Below are 15621 nucleotides of genomic sequence, written 5' to 3'. Positions count from 1 at the left end.
GGATGTTTAACTTTATTAAACTTTGAATGTGGCAAAAATGTCAAGAGGCTAAGGAAGCCAGCAAAAAAATCACATAGTTAAGCTTTTCCCAGCTTCCCTTCAGCTGGTCCAAAATAGATTAATCTGGCTGCTAAAAAAAAAAAAAAAAAAAAAAGGAAAGCCTGGTTGTTGCATTTCGGTCCATTAACTTTCAAATCAGGACCAGGAGTTTAACCCCTATTCCTATTTCCCTTTAATGACTAAATGACTGACAATTAACAATTTTTTTTACCTCTAATTCAGGTCAACAAGTCTTCATTAAAGGGTTTCCAACAGCTTCCAACAAGTGTGCAATCAGTTTAGCAGAAAAAAAAATGTCAGTTTCAAATGTTGAAAAACATAATTTGCTCATTTGTTATGTAGATCAACTACTCAGCACAGCTAAGAGGGGAAAAATGGATGTACAAACTTCACAAAAATCTTGCTGTGGTTTTTTTATGTGTGATTGTGAGTATGTTGGGGTTGGCGTTGCTGTGGCTCAGGATGTAGAGCAGATCACCTACTAGTTGGAAAGTTGGTGGTTTGACCCCTGTCTGCTCCAGTCTGCATGCCAAACATCCTTGGACAAGATAGAAATCACTTACATATGAAAAGGATTTTTAAAAAAGTGCTTATATGAAAGGGTAAATGAGGCAAGTTGTATAAAAAAGTGCGTTAAGCTCTCAGAGAAACGTGCTAAAGAACCAGTTAGTTGTGTTTGTGTGTTTCAAGGTAACTGTATTTATACCCATAGGCAAGGTAAATTTGCTTTACAGAAAAATGATAGCATTTGGCATCCCTTCAAAAACACACATACCTAATAAAAAAAAATATAAACCTAACTGTAGAACATATACAGTGGGGCAAAAAAGTATTTAGTCAGCCACCGACTGTGCAAGTTCCCCCACCTAAAATGATGACAGAGGTCAGTAATTTGCACCAGAGGTACACTTCAACTGTGAGAGACAGAATGTGAAAGAAAAAAAAAAAAAAAAAAAAAAAAAAAAAAATCCATGAATCCACATGGTAGGATTTGTAAAGAATTTATCAGGGTGGAAAATAAGTATTTGGTCAATAACAAAAATACAACTCAATACTTTGTAACATAACCTTTGTTGGCAATAACAGAGGTCAAACGTTTACTATAGGTCTTTACCAGGTTTGCACACACAGTAGCTGGTATTTTGGCCCATTCCTCCATGCAGATCTTCTCGAGAGCAGTGATGTTTTGGGGCTGTCGCCGAGCAACACGGACTTTCAACTCCCGCCACAGATTTTCTATGGGGTTGAGGTCTGGAGACTGGCTAGGCCACTCCAGGACTTTCAAATGCTTCTTACGGAGCCACTCCTTTGTTGCCCGGGCGGTGTGTTTTGGATCATTGTCATGTTAGAAGACCCAGCCTCGTTTCATCTTCAAAGTTCTCACTGATGGAAGGAGGTTTTGGCTCAAAATATCACGATATATGGCCCCATTCATTCTGTCCTTAACACGGATCAGTCGTCCTGTCCCCTTGGCAGAAAAACAGCCCCATAGCATGATGTTTCCACCCCCATGCTTCACAGTAGGTATGGTGTTCTTGGGATGCAACTCAGTATTCTTCTTCCTCCAAACACGACGAGTTGAGTTTATACCAAAAAGTTCTACTTTGGTTTCATCTGACCACATGACAGTCTCCCAATCCTCTGCTGTATCATCCATGTGCTCTCTGGCAAACTTCAGACGGGCCTGGACATGCACTGGCTTCAGCAGCGGAACACGTCTGGCACTGCGGGATTTGATTCCCTGCCGTTGTAGTGTGTTACTGATGGTGGCCTTTGTTACTGTGGTCCCAGCTCTCTGCAGGTCATTCACCAGGTCCCCCCGTGTGGTTCTGGGATCTTTGCTCACCGTTCTCATGATCATTTTGACCCCACAGGATGAGATCTTGCGTGGAGCCCCAGATCGAGGGAGATTATCAGTGGTCTTGTATGTCTTCCATTTTCTGATGATTGCTCCCACAGTTGATTTTTTCACACCAAGCTGCTTGCCTATTGTAGATTCACTCTTCCCAGTCTGGTGCAGGTCTACAATACTTTTTCTGGTGTCCTTCGAAAGCTCTTTGGTCTTGGCCATGGCGGAGTTTGGAGTCTGACTGTTTGAGGCTGTGGACAGGTGTCTTTTATACAGATGATGAGTTCAAACAGGTGCCATTCATACAGGTAACGAGTGGGGGACAGAAAAGCTTCTTACAGAAGACGTTACAGGTCTGTGAGAGCCAGAGATTTTCCTTGTTTGAGGTGACCAAATACTTATTTTCCACCCTGATTTATGAATAAATTCTTTACAAATCCTACCATGTGGATTCATGGATTTTTTTTTCACATTCTGTCTCTCACAGTTAGAGTGTACCTCTGGTGCAAATTACTGACCTCTGTCATCATTTTAAGTGGGGGAACTTGCACAATCGGTGGCTGACTAAATACTTTTTTGCCCCACTGTATAGTAATTTAAATGTTTCGAATCAAAAACAAAAACAGTTCTTATTTAATTCAGTGACAGCAACAGGGACAAAGCTGTTTTTATAACGCTTTGTCTTGCAGCTTGGAAATAGAAACCTCCGTCCTGAGGAAAGAAGCTGAAATTCACCCCTTAGAGGATGGGAACCATTTTTAAGGATTGTTAAAGCCATCCTCTGTACCTGTTTGGAGTACAGGGAGGCTAAAAAAGACTGTGGCTCACAAGACATGGGTGGTTTGTCATGAAAGAAGCTACAACAACGGCTCTGCTGGGTCTCAGTTACACTTTTTTTTTGGTTTTTTATCTTTAAAATGTAAAAAAAAATGTTTCAGTGTTTGCTACAGGCAGTGCTGTTCACTGACTTTGTAACAGCAAAGGTTGGCAGTTGCTGCTGTTTTGATTGTTGATGGTGATTACTCTCTAAGGATGGATGTGGTAGGCACACAGTTGGTGATTACATTTGCCCTCCCCCCTTTCCAGTATGTGGCAGTGACATTAGCAGAACAGGAAGCCTCTCCAGACAGCACATTGAGCATGACAGGGCTCATTGATCTCTCACAGCTATGATGATTGTATCTCTCTTCTTTCTCCTCATCCTCAAAGGTAAGTTTCACTATTTCTGTAAAATGCATGCAGCTTATCATTTAATTCAATTAAGAAACACTGTTTTTGCTTTTGACCAATAAAATCTTTTTCAGTGTAAGACAATGGCTTATGTTACCATCTAGTAGCTACCAGCTGACAACCGTTAATTAAATGCTTCAATTTACTAAATCTGTTGTATTGTGAGCTTCATTCTTTAACACAATTTTAATTGGTTATTAGGAGGATCAGGACAACATAATAATGAGGTGGTAACATTCAGATACTCAGCTTCACCAAGAAAGTTTTATTCTTTTCTTTTTTTCTCCATAGAAACATTTATTTAGTTTGAATAGAAGCTCTCCTGCTTAATCTGCTTGATATGAAACTCTGATATAAAACCTACTGTCCAAATAATCTTCCTACTTTTCTCAAATAATTATAAAACACAAAAAACATTGTGAAAAAATTCTAACTAATTAAAAACATCCTGGCCATGGTTGAAGAACCCAGAAACTGAGAAGGAGATCACGAAACATGTTATTTCAGTCTTTATTATCGCTAAAAGAAAACAGGAGAATCTGTGACTGGAGATGAGCTGGGACGGTGCAGGCTGGACTGAACACTTGGGCTGGTACAGAGGAACATTAGGAGTTAATCTTTGCAGTAATTGGAAACCAGAAGTGAGACTCAGGGAAGCCAAGCAAGGATTTATCGATGTTGCCAGGTCTCATATTGATTGAAATCTAGCCAAAAGTATGTATTTTGTTACATTCTTGCATGTTTTCCCCATTTGTACCTTCTTGGTTTTTTTTGTGAGCCCTTTTGTGTATATCCTTTGCACATTTAGGCATTTCGGGCCTATCCAGCATTTTTTACTTACCACCAGTTAGCTGACAGCTGAACTGTTCTCTTTACTTGAGTCTCCAGTACATCCAGCTGCACATCTGATGGTGCAATGTAAAACTAAACTTCAGTCTTTGTCTGACGATTTTGGGTGCCAAGTGAGCTTTAGCAACAGCCTTATGGTCAAACAGTGATTAGTACAGAAGCTTTATACTAGAAATAGGAGATAATAGGAGAGAGGAAATGCTGAGTGTCTGAGAGTCTAGCTCTTCTACGGCTGAGTTGTTTCAGAACCATGCTATGAGCAGAGGTCAGATTAACTAACTTTTGATAAATAAAAGTCAGCTCACCACTGCTGAATACAAATAGATCCACATAACACCAAATTTCTACCATTCATCATGTAACTGGTATGCCCGCTGGAGGGCAGGCTCATGTTGCTATTCCAGTCTGGATCCAGCTCAGGCATGCAAAAACACTGCGGGAACATTAAGAGGGTAATTCTTGAGGTGATTTTTTAACATTTAATAGCCCATACCTCTTGTGAAGATTATCTGTGGAAATTTAAAATAAATAGTGTTAAAAGATGACATAATATATACTGCAACACAGTAGTTACATTAAAAAAAACAGGTTTACTATTTTCTTTCAGGTGGAAATACCTCCACTTTAGAGCTACAAGATGATGCTCAACTGATGCCCAATGAGACCATAACCAGAGGTAAGTAAAACTAACTTTGAGTTCACAGAAGTTATAGATGTGTGCATTTATATTTTTCTCTTGTAGGCTGATCACCCGCAGGAGGCACCATATAGGTCAGGTGCAATAAGTGTTCAGTGGCAGTGCAGGGCAGAGATCCTGGCAGTTTGGCTTGTTGTTAGTTCCTGGAACATGAAACATCAGCACTCATGTGAGAAAGGAGCCTGACCTAATGAAAAGGTTGAGAGACGGTGACTAGATATAGTCAGGCTCACCTCAGTACACAACTTCGGCTCTGGAAGCAATCTGGAGCTGTCTAGTTTATGTTTCCAATGTGGAGTCGCCCTTGGTGAGAGGTATGTTTGTTTGCTGCCAGTATGTTGGGGTTTTCCCCAGGGGTTATGGAATAACCAAAGTTAGTCAGAGGACTAACCAAGAAGACTAACTTACTCTATGGACTAACCATAGTTGGTCCATAGACTAGTCCAATGTTTCCCAACCACTGTGCCACGGTACAGAGGTGTGCCAAGAGAAATGATCAGGTTTGCTGTGGAAGGGCAGTATAACTTCTTGCTCCAATTAAATGGGTTGCCAACTTACAGTAAAACGGAAAAAGACAAGGTAGAAATTACATAATAGTCATCCTGTGAGTGAGATGACAGCGCGTAATATCAATAGATAAATATTTGAAAAGAAAAAAGTAGTCAGTCTGACCTGGGTCCTGGAGATAATTCAGACCCAGATGAAGGTCCTAGCATGGGTAGTGGTTTGAAGAAAGCAAAAAAGATATACTGGGGACAAGCCAAGCCAATTCCACTATACCTGGTGCACGTGGAAAAATTATCAATATGCTTTTTGTAACATTTTTGTTTGGTGGGGTGCCGTGTGATTTTTCTAATGTGAAATATGTGCTGTGGCTCCAAAAGTGTAGGAAACACTGGACTAGTCCATATTTACCTTATGGACTAACTATGGTTTGGCCATAGTTAGTCCACCTATGAATATGAGGTTACCCTATTAGGACTAACCTATCAGATCAACTTAGTCTATGGACTAAACATGTTTGAGCATAAGTGTGTTCCTAAGTTCACAGGTTGCTGATTGATTTAGTAATAATTTCATCAGTCCAGCAACCACATTTCTTGGACTTGGTTAGAGAGACAAGCTGAGCTGTCAAACAGTCACCACCTGGTGTTCAGTTGGATGAGGTGGGGAAGAATGCAGGAGACTCCTGGCACTCCAAAACTTATTATGAGGGTCGCAAGACCCCAAGACTCACAACACTTTGATACCAATCCAACAGAGACATCGTCTGTGAGTGGACAATGTTCACAATTCCATTGCTGAAGCAGCTGTAAGAAGCTGCAGCTGTAAGATGGTACTAATAGCAGGCGGACGGGGGGCAGCTCTGACAGTAGCTGGGGGGGGGGGGGGGGGGGAATATGGTGAGGCCATGAAACAAGACTTTTGTTCAGCCTCAACGCAATTTAATTATTATGCCAGGGTTTCGTTGTGTATAGTATTGAGTTCCTGATATTAATTTTAATATTAATAATAAATAGATTATTAACAAACCCTTTCTGAATGTATGTATAGATCTTTATATTTCAAATAATGTAATTAGAGAACTGATGAGACACATCCTGCAACCCAAGCCTTTTAGTGGCCACAAAAATCAGGATATCGGCTTTCATTTGTGAGTCAGTGCTTTTAATAGATTGATAAAAGGTTTCTGAAGCAGTCAATATCTACCCACAGAGATTACTGTGTTTGTCATGTTTAATACAACGTATGTTCAGCAGATCTGAAGAGAACATATATCAATTTTAAAGCCTGGATAATCACCAGGACACTGCAGTTCTTATTGAAAAGCATAATTGAGTGTGTTCAAGTTTCCATTTTTTTATGCATTCCTCTCATTGCCTCACTAATACAAAATCTAATCTGATTTCAGATAAAAAAGTAGAAATTGATGAACTTTGCATTTTCCTGGCTGTTGCAAACCACCTGAACTTGACTAAAGACAATAATAAGTACACCATGAGCCGGCCCGTTAGACACCACACTCACCCTTTGACAGTAGTGCTTGAAATGAAAATCTATGCCATCTTAGATATGGTAAGTTGTACTTCTTTAGAGTTTTTTTTAATGATTTTTTTTTTTCTTTAATTAACGTATTAATTTGACAAATGACATTTATTAAAAAATAAATGTGATGTGTGTATTTTCCATGCAGCCATTTAACAGTTAAATGGGCAGCCGGAAAGCTTTGCATACATGTTGTATTGTATTTGGGACCACTGCGGTACAATTAAAAGAAAAGTATTTTCATAAGCAATAACTTATATTTGTATGTATATTGTATTTTATTAAGCTTGACTTGTGACTTGTGACTTCTTTGCTGACAGAGGGAAATTGACCAGACTTTAATTTCTTACATTTGGGTTTCTTTGGTCAGTATTCTCTTCTTTTAAAATACACAACATTTCACTGAAATGTGGAAATTCAAATTATTTATTTGAAAACGTGTCTATTTGCCCTGTCTTTCTGTATTTCTTCTCTTATATATCTGGTACATCTTCATGGGTAGAAATGGAAAAATGAGTACATTTGGTGGGACCCATATCAGTTCTGTGGACTTAAATACATAACTGTCCCTACCGGATATTTGTGGATACCAGACATAACAATTGAAGAGATGTAAGTGTAATATATTTGCACATGCACTCACACTGACAGATCCACATGCAGTAATGAGAGAACATTCATTTATTTTTAAAAATGTCAACAAAGCTAAACCATTATTGATTCACTTGTATAAAACAACAAACAACATTCATTAAGCTGCATACTGAATCTAGAATATGGACAATACCAGATTGTATAAAAACTATTATTTGAAATATTAATTTGGTCCAAACTAATAGCTTGTGTCTTGTGTAGATATGCTTAAGCCTGTTCTTTGGCCTACTTGCATGCTGTACGTGCAAATTGACAAAAATAACAACTTTTCAAAATGGTATATGTTACCCTGACACCCCTTTCGGCAATTAGCCTATAGTTTAAAGTGATTAACTCACAACTCCTTATCCAGATCTTAGTACCAGTCAGTGACACCCTGGCAACCAGAAAAAAATTGTGTATTGTTCTATTGATCTAGTTTGTGTTTGTTGGGTTTTTTATTAGATCTTTAGATTTGCCTCCTGGAGCTTTACATTGTAAACTGCATCTCACACCACAATGTTACTTGTTTTTCATGGTCTGTAAAATGGTAAACTACAAGTGATCTCATTTGTCCCATATTTGCTTTCTTACAGGACAGAGAAGGACAAAGCTACTCCGAGTCCCTATCTCAGCATTAGCTCAGCTGGCTGGGTTGAATTCAGAAATGACCAGGTTGTGCTAAGCACCTGCAAAATGCATGTTTACAAATTTCCCTTCGATATTCAGAGCTGCAACCTTTCGTTCAAGTCTATCCTGCACACTGGTGAGTCCATAACATGTTTTGTTTAGGTGAACTCACACCATCAGATATCATATAGGTACAATATACATTAGATACAACATATTTCTTCATGTTTGAGTTGGTCACAGTTATTTTTATATTTACTTCAGATGAAGATATACAGTTACACTACCAGGAAAACAACACTTTGATCACACGGTTGTCTCGGGAAGTGATGCACACACAGTACGAGTGGCTGTTCATCAACATGATAGTCACCAACAAAACCAACCGCTTGAACTTCAACCAAACTTCTGTTGTTTATACTGTAAGTATTTTTTCAAGCAGAGACACATCAATGGAAACTGTCCCGTTTGCCTATGTTACAGGCCTGGGTCTGTTTTACACAGAAAAATTAGCTCAAATACATCTCCATAGTTCCAACTAAAAACCAGTGCATTTGGTATGTAGGCTCTTCTTCATCTGTTTAAGAATTTTACACCATCCTTTTCTGTTTATTTACACATTCTTCTATATTTTCTTGATAGATTTGTCTTGTAGCAAAAACCACAGGTTCACATCTTAACCCTACTTGCTGACCTTATTTTTTTATGCATCAATATACAATTATAATTACCTTATATCTGTCACGATTTGTGAGGGCAGATCATGTGGAGAGAATGAGGTGTGGACCAAAGCGCAGACAAACAGAGATGGAGGTGGATTTTTTTTTTAAAAGCAAGTCTTTATTGTCGGCTGCACAAAGCAAACAAAAGGCCACGGGGAGCTGAGATAAACTAAGAAAAACCTAAACTTGAAAAGCTAAACTTGAAACTTCAAACACAAAACCTGAAATATAGAACTAGAAAAACCTGAAATGTGGAAGAATAGCAGACAAAATGCAGAGGAAATGCAGAGGGAGGTACACAGACGATCCAACGAGGAACAAAAGAAAACATAGACCATGTATACACACAGAAGGTAATGAGGAAATAGGAAAGAGGAAATACACGAACATAGAAACAAGGATGACTAGAAGTAACGCAGGGGACACAAGGAAGGCACAGAAATAAAAGTTAAAGACTAGAAATCAGCGAAACACTAAAGGATGTTCCCAGGACAGCTGAGAGAGCTCTTCAGCATGTCATGAGGCTCCGCCTGGGCCCCCTCCAAGTAGGCTCTACCCAAGAAACCTCACCTAGGAGGCATCAATTAAGCACCCTGTTCGGATTCCCAAATCACCCCAACTTGCTACATGGAGGAGCAAGTTGTTAGTCAGTCTGTTAGTCTGTCTGTAAGGCTGAGCCTAGTAACCCTTCATATGAAGCTCATTTCCCCACATGTACCCAAAATCTTCTTATATCAGTCACCAGAGCTAGTTAACATAAACGAAGATAAGAACAAAGACCAAGAAGTAAACCAACAGCTTCCCCACAAGAAACTTTAAGATGTGGTTGAATGTAGTTTTTAAGTCCACAAAATATAGACTATCCAGTACAAATGGAGGTGTTTCTTTGTCATGAAAAACTGATTAATTTTCCCTAGATAAATATGGAAAAACTGCTTTTTTGATGTAATTGAATAATTGAGTTCAGATTGAAAAAAGCCTGCTTCTCAGTAGTTATTTTAAACATTTAGACACTATAGTATATCATTTAATATGCACAATTTTGTTAAATTCCCCCTTCTGATAATCTTAACATTCACTACTCTTAGTCTGGTGGAAAACCCTAATCCACAAAGAGCTAGTTTATACAGGGTAAACATGTTACAGTCAAAAATATATGAGGATAACCAATATATCTGATTAACCAATTGAACATAATTTCACAGATTACCATGAAGAGGAGGTCTATCCTGTACATTGTGAATTTCATTCTGCCAGTCCTCTTCTTCTTGTGTCTGGACTTGGCATCATTCCTCATCTCAGATACTGGGGGTGAGAAGCTCAGCTTCAAAGTCACCGTCCTGCTGGCTGTTACAGTGATGCAGCTTATCCTCAATGACATTCTGCCCTGTTCTTCAAACAAGGTTCCACTCATAGGTAAAGAAATGTATTTAACTGCACATAGTTACAGCAGTTGTATATTCATGCCACAGTTAATTATAAGGATTTACATATCAGAAGATAGAGAAGAAAAAATTAGTTAGTAAAATTAAGTTAATTAGAACCCCAGATGAACAGCAACACATGACATATTTCACTGTCATTAGTTATCTACTCAACTAGGAAACTAAGCCAGTAGCTTGTAGTCCCCCCTTTAGCAGCCAGACCTTAAAGTAATTGTTTTCTCTCTGACTTTATCAGTCTCTCACATCATTTTGGTGGAATTCTGGCTGATTTATTTACATCATTGCTTTATTTCATTAAGGTTTACAGGCATTCATTTATGCATAGTTCTCCTAAGGTCTTGCCACAGCATTTCAATCAGGTTGAGGTTTTTGACTGGAACATTGTAGCACTGATTCTTTTTCACCCATTCTGTTGTAGAAATGCTTGGGATCATTGTCCTGTCATCATTCGGTTTCAGACAAGATCAAACTGTCAAACAGATAATCTCATATTTGACTCTATAATACTTTGGTATACAGAGGAATTCATGGTGGACTCAAGGACTACAAGGTACCTAGGTCCTGTGGCTGCAAAACAAGCCTGAATCATCATTCCTCCACTGTGCTTGACAGTTGACATGAGATGTTTACACTAACATGCTCTGTTTGTTCATTTTCCAAATGTAGTGCTGTGCATTATGTTTAGTATCTCCACTTTGATTATACTGGCCCAAGGACGGTGTTCCAGAAGTCTTGCGGTTTCTTTAGATGAACAGGCTTTCTCTTGGCAACCATTCTAAGCTTGTTTGGTCTTTTTCTGACTGTACTCCCATGAACTCATGCTAACTGAGGGCTGTGACTGAGTCTGAGATGTAATTCTTGGGTGTTTTGGCAGTTTCTCTGAGCGCTACATTGTCTGACCTCGGGATGAATTGGGACATCCACTCCTGGCAACACTGGCAATTATCTTAAATGTTTCCACTTGTAATTAACATTTCTTACTTTAGAAAGTTGGACTTTAAAAAGTTTTTTTCCCAGACTGATGGGCAGCAGCAATTGCTTCTTGTCTGAATTTACCTTCAATCAGTCGTGGCAGATGACTGCCCCTCCCTGGTTTCCTCCTCTTACAAAATAAGTTTTTTCTTCCCACTGTCACCAAGTGCTTGCTCATACGGGGTTATCTGATTGTTCGGGTGTCCTCTGTAATATTGTAGGGTATTTATCTTACTTTGCAACGCAGTGTAAAATGTCATGCATTATTGTTCATCTGAACCATTTACCTAATTTTAGCACCTGGTAAGAACCACATTACTTTTTATTACCTCTGTATGTAAAACCTTAGAAGTTAAAAACCATGTACTTTCTTTTTACAATGACTGTTTATCCACATTAATGACACAGCCTGCTCTCCTCAGCTGTCTACTGCATTGGGATATTTGCTCTGATGCTGCTCAGCCTCCTGGAGACAATTTTGGTGATGCATCTGATTGAGAAAGACTCTGCAGCTCAAGATAATGAGACTAGTAGAGACCAAAGCACAGATGTGAACTGTGGTGACAAATCCAACCCACACAGAAACCTTGAAATTTCTGAAATTTCAGGTATATTTTGGATGTATAGTTATGGTTTATATACTCAAAGACACATTAATAATGGTTCATTGTACAACTAATTATTTATATAAATTTAAATTGTGTTGCCTTTATCTTTATGTCTAATATGTTTTTTCCAGATAGTCACTGTGCATCTGTCTGTGATGCACCTGCTGAAGAAATGCAATCGGTGATCAAAGAGGTGAGGATTATATTACACTTTTAAAGAATTTTTTAAATTTTTGATTTTTTAAGTGTAAAAAAATCTTAACAGACATTGTGTTTGCATGGAAGAGATTATTCTTAACATTTTTGTATATCTGGAATGATCTCCTTTGTTCCAAATGGAGTGGGGAAAAAACCATCTGCAAATATGCACTGCTAATGTTAATTATCTTTCTCCAAAACCGCTTTCAGGGGAGCAGCAGTAAACTGACGGACATGTCCTTTGCTGTGGAAAAAGTTTCAGATGAACCAGGGGCAACTGAGAAACCAATGAATCGACTCAGCAGTAACAGGAAGGAAGAAATGAAGTCAGGCTATTGGACCAGAGTGGTTAAAATCATTAACAGGGCTTTCTTGATTTTTTATGTCTCAGCAGTCACTCTGTTTTTAGGGGTTATGTTTATAATGTGGAACAGTTCTGAAGATGATGATGGGTAGAAGAAAAACCCTCAATAAATAAATTCTTAGTTTAAAAACAAAGTTAAACATTTTGAAATCATTATGTACCGTCTGTTTTCACACCTGTAGTTTCCATGTATTCAAACCAAAGAAGACAGAACAGTCATTGATGCAATGTAGGCTGGTGAGAGTTCATACTGGCATGTTACAAAGTAATCCAAAGATGTAAACGTGGAGTCTGATCCACACTGATAATGTAGTTATGTTTAGTTATCTATTATGCATCATCAAATTTAAAATGACCCACTGTAGAAAATACTGACTTTTAAAGCATTATTACAAAAACTTGGGGGACAAGTCTTATCCTCAGTCTGCTATCTAGTGTATGTTTAAGCTTCTAAAGTTCAAACTGGTCCCAACTTTGTTACATTTATTAATTGCTTTTTACAGTTAAAGTTAAAATGTACCAGCTAGATTAATATGATATATTATTTTAAAATATTTATTTTTAAACTGTAAGTTGTTTTGTTTTTTTAACATGTTGTACCGAAAGCTGATATGTACACATTGGGTCTAACCCAGTCTGACCTCAATGATTTTGGTCATTGGAATTTTGACTGGTACTCCTCTATATTGTACTTTTCATTCTTTTAAAATGTGTATTTATTTTGATGAGAATTTTAGTAAAGTGACATCTGTTGCTGTAAGTCTGGAAGTCATTTGATGGGATGTTAGTTTGTATATGTATATGTGTATGTATATGCATATTTTTATGTGATAATGGCTTTTCTTGCTGGGTTAAGGTTAATTATATGATTGGAAAAATGATTTAGCCAAATATTGAAAATGAGAATTTAGCCATATACAGTACTTCTTGTGGATGAGATTGCCTTGGCTTCAAAGTTACACTGTGAGGAAACCTGGAGTCATTTTTGCCCAGGACATCCTTTAAAGTTTTGCTTTCTAACTGTTTTCTTTCATCTCTGCCATATCAATAAAATTAGAAACATTCTATCTCAGAATGATACTAGTTCAACCTAGTTCATCCATGAATCACTTCTAGACCACACTGTCATAATTCTGTATTATTTGGATGTTCTAGAAACTCCCTGAAAAGCCTTGGATTTTCCATCCATCCATCCATCCATTCGCTTCCGCTTATCCTTTTCAGGGTCGTGGGGGGCGCTGGAGCCTATCCCAGCTGTCATAGGGCGAGAGGCGGGGTACACCCTGGACAGGTCGCCAGTCTGTCGCAGGGCTTGGATTTTCAATCAGTTTTTTTTTTCTTGCTGTAGCAAGTGTACTAACATGGACTAGAAAAGAGAGATCATATTTCCCTCGATTTCTGTTTACTGGGTTAGGTTAAAGTTAAATCTAGAAATGACACACTCTCAATTGTTATCAAAAGGATAAAACTTTCAGTTTTCAACCAGACTATTTCTGGTTACATAACATATACCTTCTGATGTAACTTGGACAGAGTCATCGAGACATCAGACACCCTCAGCCAGCCTGTGATGATGAGGCCCTGGCTTGTGTCCAATTCATCTTCCAGGCCTTGGAAAGCTTCCAAACCCTGCTCATCCTGATGCCACTTTTCCCATAAACTTGCTTGTGCTGCAACCACAATTCAACCTGGTTGACTGCCCCATGTCTTCCACTTTTAGCTGGTTCTGACCTCAATGCCTGCTGCAGAGACTTTGTTGTTGCTGGAGTCCCTGTATAGCATCACTTGCTTGGCAGGGTGACCATGAATTCTTCCAAAACACAAGGTGAAGGGACGTTTTCAGCTTGTTCTTGCTGCGATAAAGTTCAATGCTGCTGATACAATCTGTGCAGGTAGTGCCTAATCCTCCTCTTAAATCCTTAACATGGGTCAGTGGAAACTCATAGACCTGCAGTGGCCAGAGGAGCTGAGTTGTATTTAGGTCTGGATTAGGTGACCCTGAAACACCTTTAGTTATTCTGGTTTTTAGTTTTCACTGCTTTTCACTTTCCATGTCTTTATATGTCACTGCAATAAATTATCTCTACTCTCTCCATAGTATGTACTTTGTCTTTCTCTCTGTGCTAAAGCCACTGCTGAATTTGCACACATGGACTATGACAATAATTATTATTACAGTGGTGTTACATTCAGTGGTGAACTGAAGGGCTGCCCCAAGACCGAGTATAAGATAAGTAAAGATTATTTTAAAATGTAAATCATGTAACTGACACTTTTCAGTCCTAGAATAAAAATATTAAGACTATTTGAAAGGGTACACCGAAGAGTGTCAAGAAAGCAGGATTATTGAGCATGCATCAATTTATAGTAGTAAACAAACAAACAAAGTGACTGTAAAGAGTGACTGGCCAGTTGTATGGAGATGAGATTGTAGCCAAGCATTTTACTTCTCCTTCTTTCTTTTCCATCCACCTTTATTGCAGACAGAGGAGAAGCTTTAACTATTATGTTGGACTGTTAAAAGTGGAAGACCACCTAGTGTGTCACACTAACACTAACTACAACAAGGTAATTGGGAATAGATGCAAACAATGATAAACAAATATCAAGTGGAGGGAAATTAATTCGCTTTTTTATCTTTTTGAGTTTGCCCCCTTCAAATCTTCCTCTGCTGGAAGATGAAGCTAAAGTTTCTAAAAAGTCTAAAAAGTAAAATCAAGTTTCTATCAAAATATATTTTTGCAAAGTATTTTTCTGCTGATTCTTATCATTTCCTCATTAAATAGTTCTAAAATCTGTAATATATTCAGTTGTTTAAGGTAATCATCCCTTTGATACCACAACAACCTAGAGTAGTCCACACGTCTTAAGTGGAATTTATACAGCACTAGTACAAAACAATGATTATCACATTTTATTAATTTCTACTAATAAATATTGATTTTGCTTTGATTTTGCTCTGTTTATTTACTTTCACATTCAGGCAGTTTTTTTTCACTGACTTTGTAACAGCACCATTGGTGTTACTGGTTGCCAATATGCTGCAGCCATTACGCTCTTACAATTGATGTGGACATAGATGTGCAGTAAGTCTTCACATTTGCCCCGCCCTCTTCCAGTGAGGGCAGTGACATTAGTGCAGCATCTGCAGACAACATAGAGAGGTTAACGCACTCACAGCCATGAGAATTGTGGGTTTCTTTTTTCTACTCCTCCTCAAAGGTAAGCTGAGACGTTATTGTGTACTGCATGTGTGTTAAATTTATTGAAACACTGTTTGTTTTTACTTGTTATAAATATTTTAGTCTAGCATAGATG

General features: G+C 38.3%; 1 protein-coding gene across 1 annotated transcript; it reads left to right on the top strand.

The window, feature by feature from the left end:
- The first annotated feature begins 3078 nt into the window (after positions 1–3078).
- LOC146381341 (5-hydroxytryptamine receptor 3A-like) lies at positions 3079–12648 on the top strand. The gene is made up of 11 exons (XM_084938664.1): positions 3079–3118; positions 4596–4664; positions 6598–6761; positions 7052–7096; positions 7234–7343; positions 7961–8130; positions 8259–8416; positions 9922–10132; positions 11556–11741; positions 11873–11934; positions 12150–12648. The coding sequence occupies exons 1-11, from the start codon at positions 3079–3081 to the stop codon at positions 12393–12395; spliced, it is 1461 nt and encodes a 486-aa protein (XP_084794790.1). The 3' UTR covers positions 12396–12648.
- Positions 12649–15621: the final 2973 nt, after the last annotated feature.

This window comes from Perissodus microlepis, chromosome 8 (assembly GCF_051167445.1).
Source record: "Perissodus microlepis isolate ML-2025 ecotype Zambia chromosome 8, ASM5116744v1, whole genome shotgun sequence".
Taxonomy (NCBI): domain Eukaryota; kingdom Metazoa; phylum Chordata; class Actinopteri; order Cichliformes; family Cichlidae; genus Perissodus; species Perissodus microlepis.
The sequence above is the reverse complement of the archived record's forward strand: the minus strand, read 5'-3'. Positions and strand labels throughout refer to the sequence as shown.

Coding starts and splice junctions, on each gene's coding strand:
- LOC146381341 (XM_084938664.1), top strand. CDS start 3,079: ATGATGATTGTATCTCTCTTCTTTCTCCTCATCCTCAAAG. Junction 7,097..7,233: donor CTTACATTTGGGTTTCTTTG/GTCAGTATTCTC, acceptor CTTCATGGGTAG/AAATGGAAAAATGAGTACAT. Junction 11,935..12,149: donor TGCAATCGGTGATCAAAGAG/GTGAGGATTATA, acceptor AACCGCTTTCAG/GGGAGCAGCAGTAAACTGAC.